At 54.0% G+C, this 20895-nt stretch overlaps 1 protein-coding gene across 1 annotated transcript in view; it reads right to left on the bottom strand.

Annotated features, from left to right (window-relative positions):
- Window positions 1-20660, bottom strand: part of clp1 (cleavage factor polyribonucleotide kinase subunit 1) — a 21552-nt gene extending 892 nt beyond the window's left edge. The window contains exons 1-2 of the mRNA XM_078208523.1: window positions 20042-20660; window positions 1-425 (exon numbers count right to left, since the gene is read on the bottom strand). The exon at window positions 1-425 is cut by the window's left edge and continues 892 nt beyond it. Coding sequence (XP_078064649.1) covers window positions 1-425; window positions 20042-20644 — 1028 coding nt within the window. The 5' untranslated portion in view covers window positions 20645-20660. The remainder of the gene's footprint in view (window positions 426-20041) is intronic.
- Between the last annotated feature and the right edge of the window lie 235 nt (window positions 20661-20895).

The raw sequence follows: 20895 nt of genomic DNA, 5'->3' as shown, positions 1-20895 counted from the left end.
GACATGCCCAGCGGCAGGCAGGAGTCGGGAATGGTGGGGGCGCCCACCTTGAAGATTCGCACGTCGGAGAAGCGCACGTCGAAGGCGTGGGGGTAGAAGCTGCCCCGGAACCCGTAGAAATACTCGCGGATCTTCTCGTCCCGGCTCTCGCGGCGGAAATCCTTGGAGCGCTCGACCGCCCCGCCCGACTTGGGCAGCAGCGCAGTCTTGACAAAGTGGGGCAGGTCGCGCTTCAGCTCGTTGTAGAGGCGCTCCTGGTCCAGCACGATGGCAGCATCCACTTCAAAGGCCGAGGCTGCGTGAACCAGGGCCTGGTAACCCGAGCCCTTCACCCAGCCGCACGTGTTAATGACACAGCCGCTGGTGGCCGCACGCCGGTTCACCTCACACCGCTGGTTAAAGACTTCCGCCAGCCGCGACGTGATCTGAGGGAGGACGGGGGGGGGGGGGAAGGGCGAGAGAGAGAGCAGAGGGTGAGGGGGTTAGAGCGTCCAGGGAGACCGAGGGGGGAGAGGGACGGAGAGCGAGGGACACGCACGCACACTCCATATTCTGTTAGGCCCCGAGCCTCAACTCCCAGCCAGGCCCGAGCCTCAACTCAATATATAAATGATTTGAAGGAAAATGTAACTGGATTGATTAGTAAGTTTGCTGACGACACAAAGGTTAGTGGATGAGGTGGAGGGCTGTTGTAGGCTGCAAAGAGACATAGATAGGATGCAAAGCTGGGCTGAAAAATGGCAAATGGAGTTTAACCCTGATAAATGCGAGGTGATTCATTTTGGTAGGACTAATTTAAATGTGGATTACAGGGTCAAAGGTAGGGTTCTGAAGACTGTGGAGGAACAGAGAGATCTTGGGGTCCATATCCACAGATCTCTAAAGGTTGCCAGTCAAGTGGATAGAGCTGTGAAGAAGGCCTATAGTGTGTTAGCTTTTATTAACAGGGGGTTGGAGTTTAAGAGCCGTGGGGTTATGCTGCAACTGTACAGGACCTTGGTGAGACCACATTTGGAATATTGTGTGCAGTTCTGGTCACCTCACTATAGGAAGGATGTGGAAGCGCTGGAAGGAGTGCAGAGGAGATTTACCAGGATGCTGCCTGGTTTGGAGGGTAGGTCTTATGAGGAAAGAACAAACAAAGAACAAAGAACAAAGAACAATACAGCACAGGAACAGGCCCTTCGGCCCTCCAAGCCCGCGCCGCTCCCCGGTCCAGGATTGAATCCCGAATCCAGGATCCCCGCCCAATTTTCCAGCCTATCTACATACCAATATCCTATCCACCGAGCTGTCCCTCACAGCTACGATGCTTTGTTCATTACAACCTATTAACTTACCCCCACCCCCCCATTCCAGACCATGTGATCTCCAGGGAGAGGCGAAAACCCAGAGTGAAAAACCCCAGGGCCAATATGGGGAAAAAAAATCTGGGAAATTCCTCTCCGACCCTCTGAGGCGATCGAAACGAGTCCAGGAGATCACAATGGCCCCGATCGGAAAATGCTTCCCAACCCTAGTCATTTCCACTTCCACGAACACCATATGAATTCCCTGCCCCCGAGACAGGTTCCCAACTATCCGCAGTCTCACTCTGTACTGGCACCAGCAAGATGATCGTAGAATGAAGCCTTGAAACGAGAAACCAGGAACAATTAGCCCGCGCCGCTCCCTGGTCCAAACTAGACCACTCTTTTGTATCCCTCCATTCCCACTCCGTTCATATAGCTGTCTAGATAAGTCTTAAACGTTCCCAGTGTGTCCGCCTCCACCACCTTGCCCGGCAACAAAGGTTGAGGGAGCTAGGGCTGTTCTCTCTGGAGCGGAGGAGGCTGAGGGGAGACTTAATAGAGGTTTATAAAATGATGAAGGGGATAGATAGAGTGAATGTTCAAAGACTATTTCCTCGGGTGGATGGAGCTATTACAAGGGGGCATAACTATAGGGTTCGTGGTGGGAGATATAGGAAGGATATCAGAGGTAGGTTCTTTACGCAGAGAGTGGTTGGGGTGTGGAATGGACTGCCTGCAGTGATAGTGGAGTCAGACACTTTCGGAACATTTAAGCGGTTATTGGATAGGCACATGGAGCACACCAGGATGATAGGGAGTGGGATAGCTTGATCTTGGTTTCAGATAAAGCTCGGCACAACATCGTGGGCCGAAGGGCCTGTTCTGTGCTGTACTGTTCTATGTTCTATGGCTGGTGGATTTGCGGATAGCGATGAGGACCATCAGAGAACACAGCAGGATATAGATCAGTTGGAGACTTGGGGAGAGAGATGGCAGATGGAGTTTAATCCAGACAAATGTGAGGTAATGCATTTTGGAGGGTCTAATACAGATAGGAAATGTACAGTAAATGGCAGAACCCTTAAGAGTATTGATAGGCAAAGGGATCTGGGTGTACAGGTACACAGGTCACTGAAAGTGGCAACGCAGGTGGAGAAGGTAGTCAAGAAGGCATACGGCATGCTTGCCTTCATCGGCCGGGGTATTGAGTTTAAAAATTGGCAAGTCATGCTGCAGCTTTATAGAACCTTAGTTCGGCCGCACTTGGAATATAGTGTTCAATTCTGGTCGCCACACTACCAGAAGGATGTGGAGGCTTTGGAGAGGGTACAGAAAAGATTTACCAGGATGTTGCCTGGTATGGAGGGCATTAGCTATGAGGAGAGGTTGGAGAAACTTGGTTTGTTCTCACTGGAACGACGGAGGTTGAGGGGAGACCTGATAGAAGTCTACAAGATTGTGAGAGGCATGGACAGAGTGGATAGTCAGAAGCTTTTTCCCAGGGTGGAAGAGTCAATTACTCGGGGGCACAGGTTTAAGGTGCGAGGGGCAAGGTTTAAAGGAGATGTACGAGGCAGATTCTTTACACAGAGGGTGGTGGGTGCCTGGAACTCGTTGCCGGGGGAGGGAGTGGAAGCGCATATGGTCGTGGGTTTTTAAGGGGCGTCTTGACAAGTCCATGAATAGGATGGGAATAGAGGGATATGGTCCCCGGAAGGGTAGGGGGTTTTAGTTCAGTCCGGACAGCATGGTCGGTGCAGGCTTGGAGGGCCGAAGGGCCTGTTCCTGTGCTGTAATTTTCTTTGTTCTTTGTTCCCGGCGAGTCCCCAAGTCTCAACTCCCAGCCAGGCCTCCTCCTGTTCCTGTGTAACAGGCTGGAGAAGGGGCTGAATGGGGCCTCCTCCTGTTCCTGTGTAACAGGCTGGAGAAGGGGCTGAATGGGGTTTCATCCTGTTCCTGTGTCACAGGCTGGAGAAGGGGCTGAATGGGGTTTCATCCTGTTCCTGTGTCACAGGCTGGAGAAGGGGCTGAATGGCCTCCTCCTGTTCCTGTGTAACAGGCTGGAGAAGAGGCTGAATGGGGCCTCCTCCTGTTCCTGTGTAACAGGCTGGAGAAGGGGCTGAATGGGGCCTCCTGTTCCTGAGTAACAGGCTGGAAAAGGGGCTGAATGGGGCCTCCTCCTGTTCCTGTGTAACGGGCTGGAGAAGGGGCTGAATGGGGCCTCCTCCTGTTCCCGTGTAACAGGCTGGAGAAGGGACTGGAGAAGGGGCTGAATGGCCTCCTCCTGTTCCTGTGTAACAGGCTGGAGAAGAGGCTGAATGGGGCCTCCTCCTGTTCCTGTGTAACAGGCTGGAGAAGGGGCTGAATGGGGCCTCCTGTTCCTGAGTAACAGGCTGGAAAAGGGGCTGAATGGGGCCTCCTCCTGTTCCTGTGTAACGGGTTGGAGAAGGGGCTGAATGGGGCCTCCTCCTGTTCCCGTGTAACAGGCTGGAGAAGGGACTGGAGAAGGGGCTGAATGGGGCCTCCTCCTGTTCCTGTGCAACAGGCTGGAGAGGGGCTGAATGGTCTCCTCCTGTTCCTGTGTAACAGGCTTGAGAAGGGGCTGAATGGCCTACTCCTGTTCCTGTGTAACAGGCTGGAGAAGGGGCTGAATGGGGTTTCATCCTGTTCCTGTGTCACAGGCTGGAGAAGGGGCTGAATGGGGTTTCATCCTGTTCCTGTGTCACAGGCTGGAGAAGGGGCTGAATGGGGCCTCCTCCTGTTCCTGTGTAACAGGCTGGAGAAGGGGCTGAATGGCCTCCTCCTGTTCCTGTGTAACAGGCTGGAGAAGAGGCTGAATGGGGCCTCCTCCTGTTCCTGTGTAACAGGCTGGAGAAGAGGCTGAATGGGGCCTCCTCCTGTTCCTGTGTAATGGGCTGGAGAAGGGGCTGAATGGGGCCTCCTCCTGTTCCCGTGTAACAGGCTGGAGAAGGGACTGGAGAAGAGGCTGAATGGCCTCCTCCTGTTCCTGTGTAACAGGCTGGAGAAGAGGCTGAATGGGGCCTCCTCCTGTTCCTGTGTAACAGGCTGGAGAAGGGGCTGAATGGGGCCTCCTGTTCCTGAGTAACAGGCTGGAAAAGGGGCTGAATGGGGCCTCCTCCTGTTCCTGTGTAACGGGTTGGAGAAGGGGCTGAATGGGGCCTCCTCCTGTTCCTGTGTAACAGGCTGGAGAAGGGACTGGAGAAGGGGCTGAATGGGGCCTCCTCCTGTTCCTGTGCAACAGGCTGGAGAGGGGCTGAATGGTCTCCTCCTGTTCCTGTGTAACAGGCTTGAGAAGGGGCTGAATGGCCTACTCCTGTTCCTGTGTAACAGGCTGGAGAAGGGGCTGAATGGGGTTTCATCCTGTTCCTGTGTAACAGGCTGGAGAAGGGGCTGAATGGGGTTTCATCCTGTTCCTGTGTCACAGGCTGGAGAAGGGGCTGAATGGGGCCTCCTCCTGTTCCTGTGTAACAGGCTGGAGAAGGGGCTGAATGGCCTCCTCCTGTTCCTGTGTAACAGGCTGGAGAAGAGGCTGAATGGGGCCTCCTCCTGTTCCTGTGTAACAGGCTGGAGAAGGGGCTGAATGGGGCCTCCTGTTCCTGAGTAACAGGCTGGAAAAGGGGCTGAATGGGGCCTCCTCCTGTTCCTGCGTAACGGGCTGGAGAAGGGGCTGAATGGGGCCTCCTCCTGTTCCCGTGTAACAGGCTGGAGAAGGGACTGGAGAAGGGGCTGAATGGCCTCCTCCTGTTCCTGTGTAACAGGCTGGAGAAGAGGCTGAATGGGGCCTCCTCCTGTTCCTGTGTAACAGGTTGGAGAAGGGGCTGAATGGGGCCTCCTGTTCCTGAGTAACAGGCTGGAAAAGGGGCTGAATGGGGCCTCCTCCTGTTCCTGTGTAACGGGCTGGAGAAGGGGCTGAATGGGGCCTCCTCCTGTTCCCGTGTAACAGGCTGGAGAAGGGACTGGAGAAGGGGCTGAATGGGGCCTCCTCCTGTTCCTGTGTAACAGGCTGGAGAAGGGGCTGAATGGCCTCCTCCTGTTCCTGTGTAACAGGCTTGAGAAGGGGCTGAATGGCCTCCTCCTGTTCCTGTGTAACAGGCTGGAGAAGGGGCTGAATGGCCTCCTCCTGTTCCTGTGTAACAGGCTGGAGAAGGGGCTGAATGGCCTCCTCCTGTTCCTGTGTAACAGGCTGGAGAAGGGGCTGATTGGGGCCTCCTCCTGTTCCTGTGTAACAGGCTGGAGAAGGGGCTGAATGGGGCCTCCTCCTGTTCCTGTGTAACCGGCTGGAGAAGGGGCTGAAAGGGGCCTCCTCCTGTTCCTGTGTAACAGGCTGGAGAAGGGGCTGAATGGGGCCTCGATCGGTAAGGGATGCGAGTTCTCCCTGCCCCAGTGCGCAGGGTGAAATGTTTGACAGGACTGTGTGATCGCTGGAACTGGCGGCATTCCAAGGTGATAAAGATTAGATATCACCTTAGCAATGTGCCGTGTGAGCAGAGGATTTGGGATGACAGTTATCTCGGACCTTACTCCCGGCCCAACGTCCTTTGGATCACACACTGGCACGAAATGGAGGGGGTGAGAAACGGGAAGGTGAGAAACGGAGAGGGTGACCCTGAGGTCCGTGGCTTCTCCCCCCTGGAAACCGTTGGCACTCGGAGGCAGCAGAGGCAATGCCTGGCTCCCTCAACAATATCCTTCCAGCTCCTAAATACTCCCCCAGTGCCCCTCGACTCCCCCATCTACCCAAATGGGACCTCTTATCAGAGAGTGTGACCCCGCCCGCCCCAAACTTTATCAACGCCGTGAAGGCTAAAGTCATTCGCTGCCCCGTTCATGCCCATTACCCAATGGAAACGGAGTCTTCATTCAGTCAGGCGAGACCCCCACCACAATCAGACCTCCACCCACCCTCAACCCCCCCCCCAACCCCCGACAACCTACCCTCAAACCCCACACTCCCAGCACAACACCCACCCCCAATCAGAATCCAAACACCCACCTCCACACACCCCTTCCCCCAACCTCCACACACCCCTTCCCCCAACCTCCACACACCCCTTCCCCCAACCTCCACACACCCCTTCCCCCAACATCCACACACCCCTTCCCCCAACATCCACACACCCCTTCCCCCAACCTCCACACACCCCTTCCCCCAACATCCACACACCCCTTCCCCCAACCTCCACACACCCCTTCCCCCAACCTCCACACACCCCTTTCCCCCAACATCCACACACCCCTTCCCCCAACATCCACACACCCCTTCCCCCAACATCCACACACCCCTTCCCCCAACCTCCAGACACCCCTTCCCCCAACATCCACACACCCCTTCCCCCAACATCCACACACCCCTTCCCCCAACCTCCAGACACCCCTTCCCCGAACTTCCAGACACCCCTTCCCCTAACCTCCAGACCTTTACAGATGCATCATAGAAAGCATTCTTTCTGGTTGTATCACAGCTTGGTCTGGCTCCTGCTCTGCCCAAGACCGCAAGGACCTAAGAAAGGGTCGTGAATGTAGCTCAGTCCCATCACACAAACCAGCCTCCCATCCATTGACTCTGTCTACACTTCCCGCTGCCACGGGGAAAAGCAGCCAGCATAATTAAGGACGCCACGCACCCCGGACATTCTCTCTTCCACCTTCTTCCGTCGGGAAAAAGATACAAAAGTCTGAGGTCACGTACCAACCGACTCAAGAACAGCTTCTTTCCTGCTGCTGTCAGACTTTTGAATGGACCGACCTCATATTAAGTTGATCTTTCTCTACACCCTAGCTGTGACTGTAACACTACATTCTGCACTCTCTCCTTTCCTTCTCCCCTTTGTACTCTATGAACAGTATGCCTTATCTGTATAGCGCGCAAGAAACAATACTTTTCACTGTATCCCAATACATGTGACAATAAATCAAATCAAGACACCCCACAACCTCCCGGACGTAGAGGCTTTGGAGAGGATACAGAAAAGATTTACCCGGATGTTGCCTGGTATGGAGGGCATTAGCTATGAGGAGAGGTTGGAGAAACTTGGTTTGTTCTCATTGGAACGACGGAGGTTGAGGGGCGAACTGATAGAAGTCTACAAGATTATGAGGGGCATGGACAGAGTGGATAGTCAGAAGCTTTTTCCCAGAGTGGAAGAGTCAATTACTCGGGGGGCACAGGTTTAAGGTGCGAGGGGCAAGGTTTAAAGGAGATGTACGAGGCAGATTTTTTACACAGAGGGTGGTGGGTGCCCGGAACTCGCTGCCGGGGGAGGTGGTGGAAGCGGATACGGTCGTGACTTTTAAGGGGCGTCTGGACAAATACATGAATAGGATGGGAATAGAGGGATATGGTCCCCGGAAGGGTAGGGGGTTTTAGTTCAGTGGGGCAGCAGGGTCGGTGCAGGCTTGGAGGGCCGAAGGGCCCGTTCCTGTGCTGTAATGTTCTTTGTTCTTTGATCTTAAGCCTGTCAACCTCCAGAACTCACCCAAACCTGGTCAAACTCCAACCAACTGAATAGCCCAAAACCTGATCACCAATCCCCCTCACCACCACCACCCCCCCCCCCCACACCCTCTCCACCCTCACACCCTCTCCACCCCGCCCCCCCCACCCACTCCCCCCTCCTTCCCACCCCTCCCTCTGAGATATTAAAGAGTTAATGTCCACGGGAGAGGCCAAGGTGAACTATTCGTCTGGTCAGGGAGAATGAGGAGGTGATAGAGAGGAGTTACAGGCAGGTGGTCACACCGGGGCCACGGGAGGCAGACAAGTGGGTCACAGTTAGGAAGGGGAAAGGTCAGGTACTAGAGAGTACCCCAGTGGCTGTGCCCCTTAAAAATAAGTACTCCTGTTTGAGTGCTGTTGGGGGGGAGCAGCCCACCTGGGGGAAGCAACAGCGGCCGTGCCTCCGGCACAGAGTCCGGCCCGGCAGCTCAGAAGGGGAGGGAAAGGGAGGATGAGCAAACTGACCACAGCACCAGGGTACAGGGAGCCGTTCAAGTGGGGAGAGAAACAAAAAATGTCGTAGAAATTGGGGATAGTACACTTTTGGATGCTGTTGGGGGGGGGGTACTTAGCAGGGGTAAGCCATGGTGTACAGGTCACTGACTCAGAGTCTGTCCTTGTGGCTCAGAAGGGAAGGGGGGAGAGGAGTAGAGGATTAGTCATTGGGGACTCCATAGTTAAAGGGACGGATAGGAGATTCTGCGGGAACGAGAGAGACTTGCGGTTGGTGTGTTGCCTCCCAGGAGCCAGAGTCCGCGATGTCTCGGATCGTGTTTTCGATATCCTTAAGGGGGAGGGGGACCAGCCCCAAGTTGTGGTTCACATAGGTACTCGAGACATAGGTAGGAAAAGGGATGGGGATGTAAGGCAGAAATTCAGGGAGTTAGGGTGGAAGCTTAGGGCTAGAACAAACAGAGTTGTTATCTCTGGTTTGTTACCCATGCCACGTGATAGTGAGGAGAGGAATAGGGAGAGAGAGCAGTTGAACACGTGGTTACAGGGATGGTGCAGGAGGGAGGGATTCAGATACCTGGACAATTGGGGCTCTTTCTGGGGTAGGTGGGACCTCTACAAACAGGATGGTCTGCACCTGAACCAGAGGGGGTACCAATATCTTGGGAGAGAAATTTGCTCATGCTCTTCGGGAGGGTTTAAACTAATTCAGCAGGGGGGTGGGTACCTGAATTGTAGCTCCGGTGTACAGGAGGTTGAGAGCAGTGAGGTCATGGATGAGGTTTCAGAGTCGCAGGAGTGTACTGGCAGGCAGGAAGGCGGTTTGAAGTGTGTGTACTTCAACGCCAGGAGCATCTGGAATAAGGTGGGTGAGCTTGCAGCATGGGTTGGTACCTGGGATTTCGATGTTGTGGCCATCTCGGAGACATGGATAGAGCAGGGACAGGAATGGTTGTTGCAGGTTCCGGGGTTTAGATGTTTCAGTAAGTGCAGGGAAGGTGGTAAAAGAGGTGGAGGTGTGGCATTGTTAGTCAAGGACAGTATTACAGTGGCAGAAAGGACATTTGATGAGGACTCGTCTACTGAGATAGTATGGGCTGAGGTTAGAAACAGGAAAGGAGAGGTCACCCTGTTGGGAGTTTTTTATAGACCTCCGAAAAGTTCCAGAGATGTAGAGGAAAGGATTGCAAAGATGATAAGTCCCCTGGGCCTGATGAAATATATCCTAGGGTTCTTTGGGAGGCAAGGGATGAGATTGCAGAGCCTTTGGCTTTGATCTTTGGGTCCTCACTGTCCAAGGGGATAGTGTGGAGATGCCGGCGTTGGACTGGGGTAAACACAGTAAGAAGTTTGACAACACCAGGTTAAAGTCCAACAGGTTTATTTGGTAGCAAAAGCCACCAAAAGCTAAGTGTGTTGATGAAAGTAGGGCAGTTGATGTCATATACATGGATTTTAGTAAGGCGTTTGATAAGGTCCCCCATGGTCGGCTTATGATGAAAGTAAGGAGGTGTGGGATAGAGGGAAAGTTGGCCAATTGGATAAGTAACTGGCTATCTGATCGAAGACAGAGGGTGGTGGTGGATGGAAAATTTTCTGACTGGAGGCGGGTTGCTAGCGGAGTGCCACAGGGATCAGTGCTTGGTCCTCTGCTCTTTGTGATTTTTATTAATGACTTAGAGGAGGGGGCTGAAGGGTGGATCAGTAAATTTGCTGATGACACCAAGATTGGTGGAGTAGTGGATGAGGTGGAGGGCTGTTGTAGGCTGCAAAGAGACATAGATAGGATGCAAAGCTGGGCTGAAAAATGGCAAATGGAGTTTAACCCTGATAAATGTGAGGTGATTCATTTTGGTAGGACTAATTTAAATGTGGATTACAGGGTCAAAGGTAGGGTTCTGAAGACTGTGGAGGAACAGAGAGATCTTGGGGTCCATATCCACAGATCTCTAAAGGTTGCCACTCAAGTGGATAGAGCTGTGAAGAAGGCCTATAGTGTGTTAGCTTTTATTAACAGGGGGTTGGAGTTTAAGAGCCGTGGGGTTATGCTGCAACTGTACAGGACCTTGGTGAGACCACATTTGGAAGATTGTGTGCAGTTCTGGTCACCTCATTATAAGAAGGATGTGGAAGCGCTGGAAAGAGTGCAGAGGAGATTTACCAGGATGCTGCCTGGTTTGGAGGCTAGGTCTGATGAGGAAAGGTTGAGGGAGCTAGGGCTGTTCTCTCTGGAGCGGAGGAGGCTGAGGGAGACTTAATCGAGGTTTATAAAATGATGAAGGGGATAGATAGAGTGAACGTTCAAAGACTATTTCCTCGGGTGGATGGAGCTATTACAAGGGGGCATAACTATAGGGTTCGTGGTGGCAGATATAGGAAGGATATCAGAGGTAGGTTCTTTACGCAGAGAGTGGTTGGGGTGTGGAATGGACTGCCTGCAGTGATAGTGGAGTCAGACACTTTAGGAACATTTAAGCGGTTATTGGATAGGCACATGGAGCACACCAGGATGATAGGGAGTGGGATAGCTTGATCTTGGTTTCAGGTAAAGCTTGGCACAACATCGTGGGCTGAAGGGCCTGTACTGTGCTGTACTGTTCTATGTATCTATGTATAGAAGATGGGAGCAGGAGGAGGCCATTCGGCCCTTCGAGCCTGCTCCTCCATTCATCACCATCATGGCTGATCATCCAACTCAATAGCCTAATCCTGCTTTCTCCCCATAACCTTTGACCCCATTCGCCCCCAAGTGCTATATCCAGCCGCCTCTTCAATACATTCAATGTTTTGGCATCAACTACTTCCTGTGGGAATGAATTCCACAGACTCACCACTCTTTGGGTGAAGAAATGTCTCCTCATCTCCGTCCTAAATGGTCTACCCCGAATCCTCAGGCTGTGACCCCTGGTTCTGGACTCCCCCCCAATCGGGAATATCCTCCCTGCATCTACCGTGTCTAGTCCTGTTAGTATTGGAAAGGATTATAAAGACACAAACTCAATCTACCCTGTCTAGTCCTGTTAGAATTTTATAAGTCTCTATGAGATCCCCCCTCATGCATCTGAACTCCAGTGAAAACAATCCTAACCTGGTCAATCTCTCCTCATACATCAGTCCCACCATCCCCGGAATCAGCCTGGTAAACCTTCGCTGCACTCCCTCCAGAGCAGAACATCCTTCCTCAGATAAGGAGACCAAAACTGCGCACAATACTCTCGGTGTGATACGCTGCAGGAAAGGATGTCCTGAGGCATGGTACATTGGGGAAACCATGCAGACGCTACGACAACGGATGAATGAACACCGCTCGACAATCACCAGGCAAGACTGTTCTCTTCCTGTCGGGGAGAACTTCAGTGGTCACAGGCATTCAGCCTCTGATCTTCGGGTAAGCGTTCTCCAAGGCGGCCTTCACGACACACGACAGCGCAGAGTCGCTGAGCAGAAACTGATAGCCAAGTTCCGCACACATGAGGACGGCCTCAACCGGGATCTTGGGTTCATGTCACACTATCTGTAACCCCCACGACTTGCCTGGACTTGCAAAATCTCACTAATTGTCCTGTCTGGAGACAATACACATCTCTTTAACCTGTGCTTAACGCTCTCTCCACTCACATTGTCTGTACCTTTAAGACTTGATTACATGTAAAGACTCGCATTCCAACCATTATTTTGTAAATTGAGTTTGTGTCTCTGTGCCCTGATTGTGAACAGAATTCCCACTCACCTGATGAAGGGGCGGCGCTCTGAAAGCGAGTGGCTTGTGCTACCAAATAAACCTGTTGGACTTTAACCTGGTGTTGTGAGACTTCTTACTGTGTTCTGTCATCAAGCCAACTTTGTATTCATTTACATACCTCACCCCGGATCCTGAGAGATTTAACTTTATGCAACAACCTACCAGGCGGTACCTTGTCAAAGGCCTTGCTAAAGAGTACGGCAGCAAGTGGGGGCGGGGCTGATTGTGGTGTCCACCCGTGTGAGCTTCCTCGGTGATGGATGCATGAACACAGGGGAAATTCCCCCCAAATTAGGCTCCAGGCGGCAAACCGGCCGTTTTTGGGGTTTGCAATCTGGTATGTATCTGCAATGTGCCATGCGTGGTATATAAAACAGAATTGTTTTTATAGAAACATAGAAAAACTACAGCACAAAACAGGCCCTTCGGCCCCACAAGTTGTGCCGAACATATCCCTACCTTCTAGACCTACCTATAACCCTCCATCCTATTAAGCTCCATGTACTCATCCAGGAGTTTCTTAAAAGACCCTATTGAGTTTGTCTCCACCACCACTGACGGCAGCCGATTCCATTCGCCCACCACCCTCTGTGTGAAAAACCTCCCCCTAACATTTCCCCTGTACCTACCCCCCAGCACCTTAAACCTGTGTCCTCTCGTAGCAGCCATTTCCACCCTGGGAAAAAGCCTCTGAGAGTCCACCCGATCCATGCCTCTCAACATCTTATACACCTCTATTAGATCTCCTCTCATCCTACGTGGAGAAAAGACCGAGCTCCCTCAGCCTATCCTCATAAGGCATGCCACCCAATCCAGGCAACATCCTTGTAAATCTCCTCTGCACCCTTTCAATCTTTTCCACATCCCTCCTGTAATGAGGCGACCAGAACTGAGCACAGTACTCCAAGTGGGGTCTGACGAGGGTCTTATATAGCTGCATCATTATCCCCGGACTCCTAAACTCAATCCCTCAATTGATAAAGGCCAGCACACTATACGCCTTCTTAACCACCTCCTCCACCTGCGGGGCCGATTTTAGAGTCCTCTGGACCCGGACCCCAAACTCCTTCTGATCCTCTACAGTACTAAGAGTCTTTCCCTTTATATTGTACTCCTTCATCCCATTTGACCTGCCAAAAATGGACCACGACGCATTTATCTGGGTTGAAGTCCACCTGCCACTTCTCCGCCCAGTCCTGCATCCTATCTATGTCCCTCTGTAACTTTATATGATTATTGTATCGTTATTCAATCAAATTGAAACTCTCACGCATCTGTGTTAGGCCCAGAGTAGGGCTCCCAACCCACTGAGACTGACAGGGGCCAGCACAGGAGCAATGGCCTGAATGGCCTCCCCCCATGCGTGATCGATCTCCCCTTGCACATTCGCCTTTCCATTAGCCCACAGTGGATGCGATCGAGTCCCACACAGTTTTGGACCATCAGATATAGGAGCAGGATTAGGCCATTCGACCCATCGAGTCTGCCCCACAATGACTGATAAATCTCTCATCCCCATTCTCCCACCTTTACCCCCCGTAACCTTTGACCCCCCTGACCAATCAAGAACCTATCTATCTCTGTCTTAAACACACTCAATGACCTGCCCTCCTCTGTAGCAATGAATTCCACACATTCAGGGCGGCACGGTGGCACAGTGGTTAGCACTGCTCACGGCGCCAGGGACCCGGGTTCCATTCCCAGCTCGGGTCACTGTCTGTGTGGAGTTTGCACATTCTCCCCGTGTCTGCGTGGGTTTCCTCCGGGTGCTCCGGTTTCCTCCCACAGTCTAAAGATGTGCTAGTTAGGTGGATTGGCCATGCTAAATTGCCACTTAGTGTCCAAAGATGTGCAGGTTAGGTGGATTGGCCATGCTAAATTGCCCCTTAGTGTCCAAAGATGTGCAGGTTAGGTGGATTGGCCATGCTAAATTGCCCCTTAGTGTCCAAAGATATGCAGGTTAGGTGGATTGGCCATGCTAAATTGCCCCTTAGTGTCCAAAGATATGCAGTTTAGGTGGATTGGCCATGCTAAATTGCCCCTTAGTGTCAGGGGGACTAGCTAGGGGAAATGCACGGGGGTTATGGGGATAGGACCTGGATGGGATTGTGGTCGATGCAGACTCGATGGGCCGAATGGCCTCCTTCTGCAGGATTCAATGATTCACCGCCCTCTGGTTGAAGAAATTCCTCCTCATCTCGGTTCTAAAGGGTCATCCCTTCACTCTGAGGCTGTGCCCTCGGCTCCGAGTCTCTCCCACGAGTGGAAACATCCTCTCCACTCTTTCCAGGCCTTGCAGTATCCCGTAAGTTTCAATAAGATCCCCCCCCCTCATCCTACTAAACTCCATCGAGTATCGACCCAGACTCCTCAACCGTTCCTCAGACGACAAGCTCTTCATTCCCGGGATTGAGGGATACTGGTTGAGGCCCCTGGCAATGGGAACCAATTCCAGAAAAACCTGTGGATGCCCCAAGGCACTGGAGAGACACAAAACCTCCCATCTCCCTCGTAACAAGTCAAACTCCAAACAGGTTTCAATTGGGATAGTTAGACAGAGATTGGCTGGAGATTGGGAATGAAAATATATTCAAAAGAGAGCGAGAGACTGGGGGGGGGGGGGGGGGGTGAGGAGAGGCGAAGGGGGCCAGGGCGAAGGGGGCCGGGGCGAGGGGGGCGGAGAAAGGGGAAGGGGGGGAGAGAGAGGGGAAGGGGGGGGAGAGAGAGGGGAAGGGGGGGAGAGAGAGGGGAAGGGGGGAGAGAGAGGGGAAGGGGGGGAGAGAGAGGGGAAGGGGGGGAGAGAGAGGGGAAGGGGGGGGAGAGAGAGGGGAAGGGGGGGGAGAGAGAGGGGAAGGGGGGGAGAGAGAGGGGAAGGGGGGAGAGAGAGGGGAAGGGGGGAGAGAGAGGGGAAGGGGGGAGAGAGAGGGGAAGGGGGGAGAGAGAGGGGAAGGGGGGAGAGAGAGGGGAAGGGGGGAGAGAGAGGGGAAGGGGGGAGAGAGAGGGGAAGGGGGGAGAGAGAGGGGAAGGGGGGGAGAGAGAGGGGAAGGGGGGAGAGAGAGAGGGGAAGGGGGAGAGAGAGGGGAAGGGGGGAGAGAGAGGGGAAGGGGGGAGAGAGAGGGGAAGGGGGGAGAGAGAGGGGAAGGGGGGAGAGAGAGGGGAAGGGGGGAGAGAGAGGGGAAGGGGGGAGAGAGAGGGGAAGGGGGAGAGAGAGGGGAAGGGGGAGAGAGAGGGGAAGGGGGAGAGAGAGGGGAAGGGGGGAGAGAGAGGGGAAGGGGGGAGAGAGGGGGAAGGGGGGAGAGAGAGGGGAAGGGAGGGGAGAGAGAGTGGAAGCGGGGAGAGAGAGGGCAAGGTGGCAGTGTCTCCTTCTCAGGTGTGGTGTCCAGAACTGCGGCCGAACCGGGACCTCGCCGGGCTCATTCGCTCCCCCTCTCTGTCTCTGGCTCCGTCTCATCCTCTCGCTCTCTCTCTCTCTCCCTCTCTCTCAAATTTAATTGAGTGTTTTGAAGGGGTAACCAAGGGGCAGTGCAGTTGATGTTGTCTACATGGACTTTAGCAAGACCTATGACAAGGTACCGCATGGCAGATTGTTGCATAAGTTTAAATCTCATGGGATCCAGGGTGAGGTCGTCAAATGGATACAAAATTGGCTTCTTGACAGAAGCCAGAGGGTGGTTGTAGAGAGTTGTTTTTCAAACTGGAGGCCTGTGACCAGCGGTGTGCCTCAGGGATCAGTGCTGGGTCCACTGTTATTTATCATTTATATTAATGATTTGGATGAGAATATAGGAGGCATGGTTAGTAAGTTTGCAGATGACACCAAGATTGGTGGCAGAGTGGACAGTGAAGAAAGTTATCTCCAATTGCAACGGGATCTTGATCAATTGGGCCAGTGGGCTGACGAATGGCAGATGGAGTTTAATTTAGATAAATGTGAGGTGATGCATTTTGGTAGATTGAACCAGGGCAGGACTTACTCAGTTAATGGTCGGGCGTTGGGGAGAATTGCAGAACAAAGAGATCTCGGGGTACATGTTCATAGCTCCTTGAAAGTGGAGTCACAGGTGGACAGAGTGGTGAAGAAGGCATTCGACATGCTTGGTTTCATTGGTCAGAACATTGAATACAGGAGTTGGGACGTCTTGTTGAAGTTGTACAAGACGTTGGTAAGGCCACACTTGGAATACTGTGTACAGTTCTGGTCACCCTATTATAGAAAGGATATTATTAAACTAGAAAGAGTGCAGAAAAGATTTACAAAAGATTTACTAGGATGCTACCAGGACTTGATGGTTTGGGTTATAAGGAGAGGCTGGATAGACTGGGACTTTTTTCTCTGGAGCATAGGAGGCTGAGGGGTGATCTTATAGAGGTCTATAAAATAATGAGGGGCACAGATCAGCTAGATAGTCAATATCTTTTCCCAAAGGCAGGGGAGTCTAAAACTGGAGAGCATAGGTTTAAGGTGAGAGGGGAGAGATACAAAAGGGTCCAGAGGGGCAGTTTTTTCACACAGAGGGTGGTGAGTGTCTGGAACAAGCTGCCAGAGGTAGCAGTGGAGGCTGGTACGATGTTCTCTTTTAAAAAGTGTTTAGACAGTTACATGGGTAAGATGGGTGTCGAGGGATATGGGCCAAACGCGGGCAATTGGGACGAGTTTAGGGGTTTTAAAAAAAGGGCGGCATGGACACGTTGGGCCGAAGGGCCTGTTTCCATGCTGTAAACCTCTATGACTCTGTGACTCATTCTCTCCCTCTCCCCGTCCCGTTCTCTCCCTCTCCCCGTCCCGTTCTCTCCCTCTCCCCGTCCCGTTCTCTCCCTCTCCCCGTCCCGTTCTCTCCCTCTCCCCGTCCCGTTCTCTCCCTCTCCCCGTCCCGTTCTCTCCCTCTCCCCGTCCCGTTCTCTCCCTCTCCCCGTCCCGTTCTCTCCCTCTCCCCGTCCCGTTCTCTCCCTCTCCCCGTCCCGTTCTCTCCCTCTCCCCGTCCCGTTCTCTCCCTCTCCCCGTCCCGTTCTCTCCCTCTCCCCGTCCCGTTCTCTCCCTCTCCCCGTCCCGTTCTCTCCCTCTCCCCGTCCCGTTCTCTCCCTCTCCCCGTCCCGTTCTCTCCCTCTCCCCGTCCCGTTCTCTCCCTCTCCCCGTCCCGTTCTCTCCCTCTCCCCGTCCCGTTCTCTCCCTCTCCCCGTCCCGTTCTCTCCCTCTCCCCGTCCCGTTCTCTCCCTCTCCCCGTCCCGTTCTCTCCCTCTCCCCGTCCCGTTCCCTCCCTCTCCCCGTCCCGTTCCCTCCCTCTCCCCGTCCCGTTCCCTCCCTCTCCCCGTCTCGTTCCCTCCCTCTCCCCGTCTCATTCCCTCCCTCTCCCCGTCTCATTCCCTCCCTCTCCCCGTCTCATTCCCTCCCTCTCCCCGTCTCATTCCCTCCCCGTCTCATTCCCTCCCCGTCTCATTCCCTCCCCGTCTCATTCCCTCCCCGTCTCATTCCCTCCCCGTCTCATTCCCTCCCCGTCTCATTCCCTCCCCGTCTCATTCCCTCCCCGTCTCATTCCCTCCCCGTCTCATTCCCTCCCCGTCTCATTCCCTCCCCGTCTCATTCCCTCCCCGTCTCATTCCCTCCCCGTCTCATTCCCTCCCCGTCTCATTCCCTCCCCGTCTCATTCCCTCCCCGTCTCATTCTCTCCCCGTCTCATTCTCTCCCCGTCCCCATTCTCATTCACTCCCCGTCTCATTCCCTCTTCCCGTCTCATTCCCTCCCCCTCCCCCTCCCCGTCTCATTCCCTCCCCGTCTCATTCTCTCCCCGTCTCATTCCCTCCCCGTCTCATTCTCTCCCCGTCTCATTCCCTCCCCGTCTCATTCCCTCCCCCTCCCCGTCTCATTCCCTCCCCCTCCCCGTCTCATTCCCTCCCCCTCCCCGTCTCATTCTCTCCCTCTCTCCCTGTCTCATTCCCTCCCCCTCCCCGTCTCATTCTCTCCCCGTCCCCATTCTCATTCTCTCCCCGTCTCATTCTCTCCCCGTCCCCGTCTCATTCCCTCCCCCTCCCCGTCTCATTCCCTCCCCCTCCCCGTCTCATTCCCTCCCCCTCCCCGTCTCATTCCCTCCCCCTCCCCGTCTCATTCCCTCCCCGTCTCATTCCCTCCCCGTCTCATTCCCTCCCCGTCTCATTCCCTCCCCGTCTCATTCCCTCCCCGTCTCATTCCCTCCCCGTCTCATTCCCTCCCCGTCTCATTCCCTCCCCGTCTCATTCCCTCCCCGTCTCATTCCCTCCCCGTCTCATTCCCTCCCCGTCTCATTCCCTCCCCGTCTCATTCCCTCCCCGTCTCATTCCCTCCCCGTCTCATTCCCTCCCCGTCTCATTCCCTCCCCGTCTCATTCCCTCCCCGTCTCATTCCCTCCCCGTCTCATTCCCTCCCCGTCTCATTCCCTCCCCGTCTCATTCCCTCCCCGTCTCATTCCCTCCCCGTCTCATTCCCTCCCCGTCTCATTCCCTCCCCGTCTCATTCCCTCCCCGTCTCATTCCCTCCCCGTCTCATTCCCTCCCCGTCTCATTCCCTCCCCGTCTCATTCCCTCCCCGTCTCATTCCCTCCCCGTCTCATTCCCTCCCCGTCTCATTCCCTCCCCGTCTCATTCCCTCCCCGTCTCATTCTCTCCCTCTCTCCCTGTCTCATTCTCAGCCTCCCTCCCTCTCTCTGTCTCATTCTCTCTCTCTCTCTCTCTGTCCGCCTCACCAACAGGTACTGATTCTGAGCAATTGGCCACAGCTCAGGGAGATCCTATTAGCGAGAGAATTTGACAGGATTACAGTGCTAAATATAACGGAACAATAGTCTATTTATTGTGACAGTGCTTTCCTGAGGGACTTTGCAGAGTCATACAGCAGCTAACCAGGCATTTCACTGATGTACAAAATTCCCCAATTTGAGCTTTAGGCGCTGGCCTAGTGGTATTATTGCTAGACTATTAATCCAGAAACTCAGCTGATGTTCTGGGGACCCGGGTTCGAATCCCACCACGGCAGATGGTGGAATATGAATTCAATAAAAAATATCTGGGATTAAGAATCTACCGATGACCCATTGTCGGAAAAACCCATCTGGTTCCCTTTAGGGAAGGAAATCTGCCGTCCTTACCCGGTCTGGCCTACATGTGACTCCAGAGCCACAGCAATGTGGGTGACTCTCAACTGCCCTCCAAGGGCAACTAGGGATGGGCAATAAATGCTGGACCAGCCAGTGATGCCCATGTCCCGGGACTGAATAAAAATAATCCACTCCATCAAAAAACCCTTCATGATTCTGAACGCCTCGATTCAACCTCCCCCAATCCACATCTTTGGACACTAAGGGGCAATTTAGCATGGCCAATCCACCTAACCTGCACATCTTTGGACACTAAGGGGCAATTTAGCATGGCCAATCCACCTAACCTGCACATCTTTGGACACTAAGGACCAATTTAGCATGGCCAATCCCCCTAACCTGCACATCTTTGGACACTAAGGGGCAATTTAGCATGGCCAATCCACCTAACCTGCACATCTTTGGACACTAAGGACCAAGTTAGCATGGCCAATCCCCCGAACCTGCACATCTTTGGACACTAAGGACCAATTTAGCATGGCCAATCCCGCTAACCTGCACATCTTTGGACACTAAGGACCAATTTAGCATGGCCAATCCCGCTAACCAGCACATCTTTGTACACTAAGGTGCAATTTAGCATGGTCAATCCACCTAACCTGCACATCTTTGGACACTAAGGGGCAATTTAGCATGGCCAATCCACCTAACCTGCACATCTTTGGACACTAAGGGGCAATTTAGCATGGCCAATCCACCTAACCTGCACATCTTTGGACACTAAGGGGCAATTTAGCACGGCCAATCCCGCTAACCTGCACATCTTTGGAGGAAACTGGAGCACTCGGAGGAAACACATGTCGACACACGGAGAGTGTGCAGACTCCACATAGATGGGAATCGAACCTGGGACCCTGACACGGTGAGGCAGCTGAGTGAACCATGGCTAAGTGCTCCTAATTGCTGCGTTTACCTTGTTGTAGAGCTTGATGTTGGTCCCGGGCGTGGTCGAGCCAAAGTGATAGACCAGGGGTGCCTGGACGGAGAATCCCTCCTCCACGTCAGCCGGCCTCTCGATGTACAGGGCGCCCATGGTGCCAGGGATGGAGACGGAGCCCTGGCCCACGTCCAGCTCCACGAAGGTGGGCCGGCGGCCCAGCCGCACGCCATAGTTGAGCAGCAGGCGGCAGACGGTGGTCTTGCCCACGTCGGTGGGGCCCACCACCATGACGCGGGGCCCCCGCTCGTCCTCCCTCTCCGCCTGCTGCCGCATCTGCTCCAGCGCCGCGTGACAGTTGAGGTAGAGTAGCATGGGGGTCTCGCGGGATACGTACGCCACCTCGGTGCGGCCCCGCAGCTGCAGCGAGCAGCCGTGCCAGGTGAAGACCGCCACCTTGGCGCCCCCGTCGAAGGTGAAGCGTTTGTTGCGGGTGAGCTCGGTGGCGAATATCTCCGCCATCCCGGACAGCAGCTCCAGCTGCACCGTCTCGTGGGCCTCCACCTCGAACCGCAGCTCCGTCTCCTTCTCCAGGTCAAACTTGGTCACCGGCTGGTCATCTTTCTGCTCCTCCGCCATCTTCCCTGCCCGCCGTCTGCAGTAACAGAGAGAAAAGATATATATTCTATACATCACTCCCTCAGTACTGACCCTCTGACAGTGCGGCACTCCCTCAGCACTGACCCTCTGACAGTGCGGCGCTCCCTCAGCACTGACCCTCTGACAGTGCGGCACTCCCTCAGTACTGACCCTCTGACAGTGCGGCACTCCCTCAGCACTGACCCTCTGACAGTGCGGCACTCCCTCAGCACTGACCCTCTGACAGTGCG

The sequence above is a fragment of the Mustelus asterias genome, unplaced genomic scaffold, assembly GCF_964213995.1.
Source record: "Mustelus asterias unplaced genomic scaffold, sMusAst1.hap1.1 HAP1_SCAFFOLD_3870, whole genome shotgun sequence".
NCBI classification, from domain to species: Eukaryota; Metazoa; Chordata; class Chondrichthyes; order Carcharhiniformes; family Triakidae; genus Mustelus; species Mustelus asterias.
The sequence above is the reverse complement of the archived record's forward strand: the minus strand, read 5'-3'. Positions and strand labels throughout refer to the sequence as shown.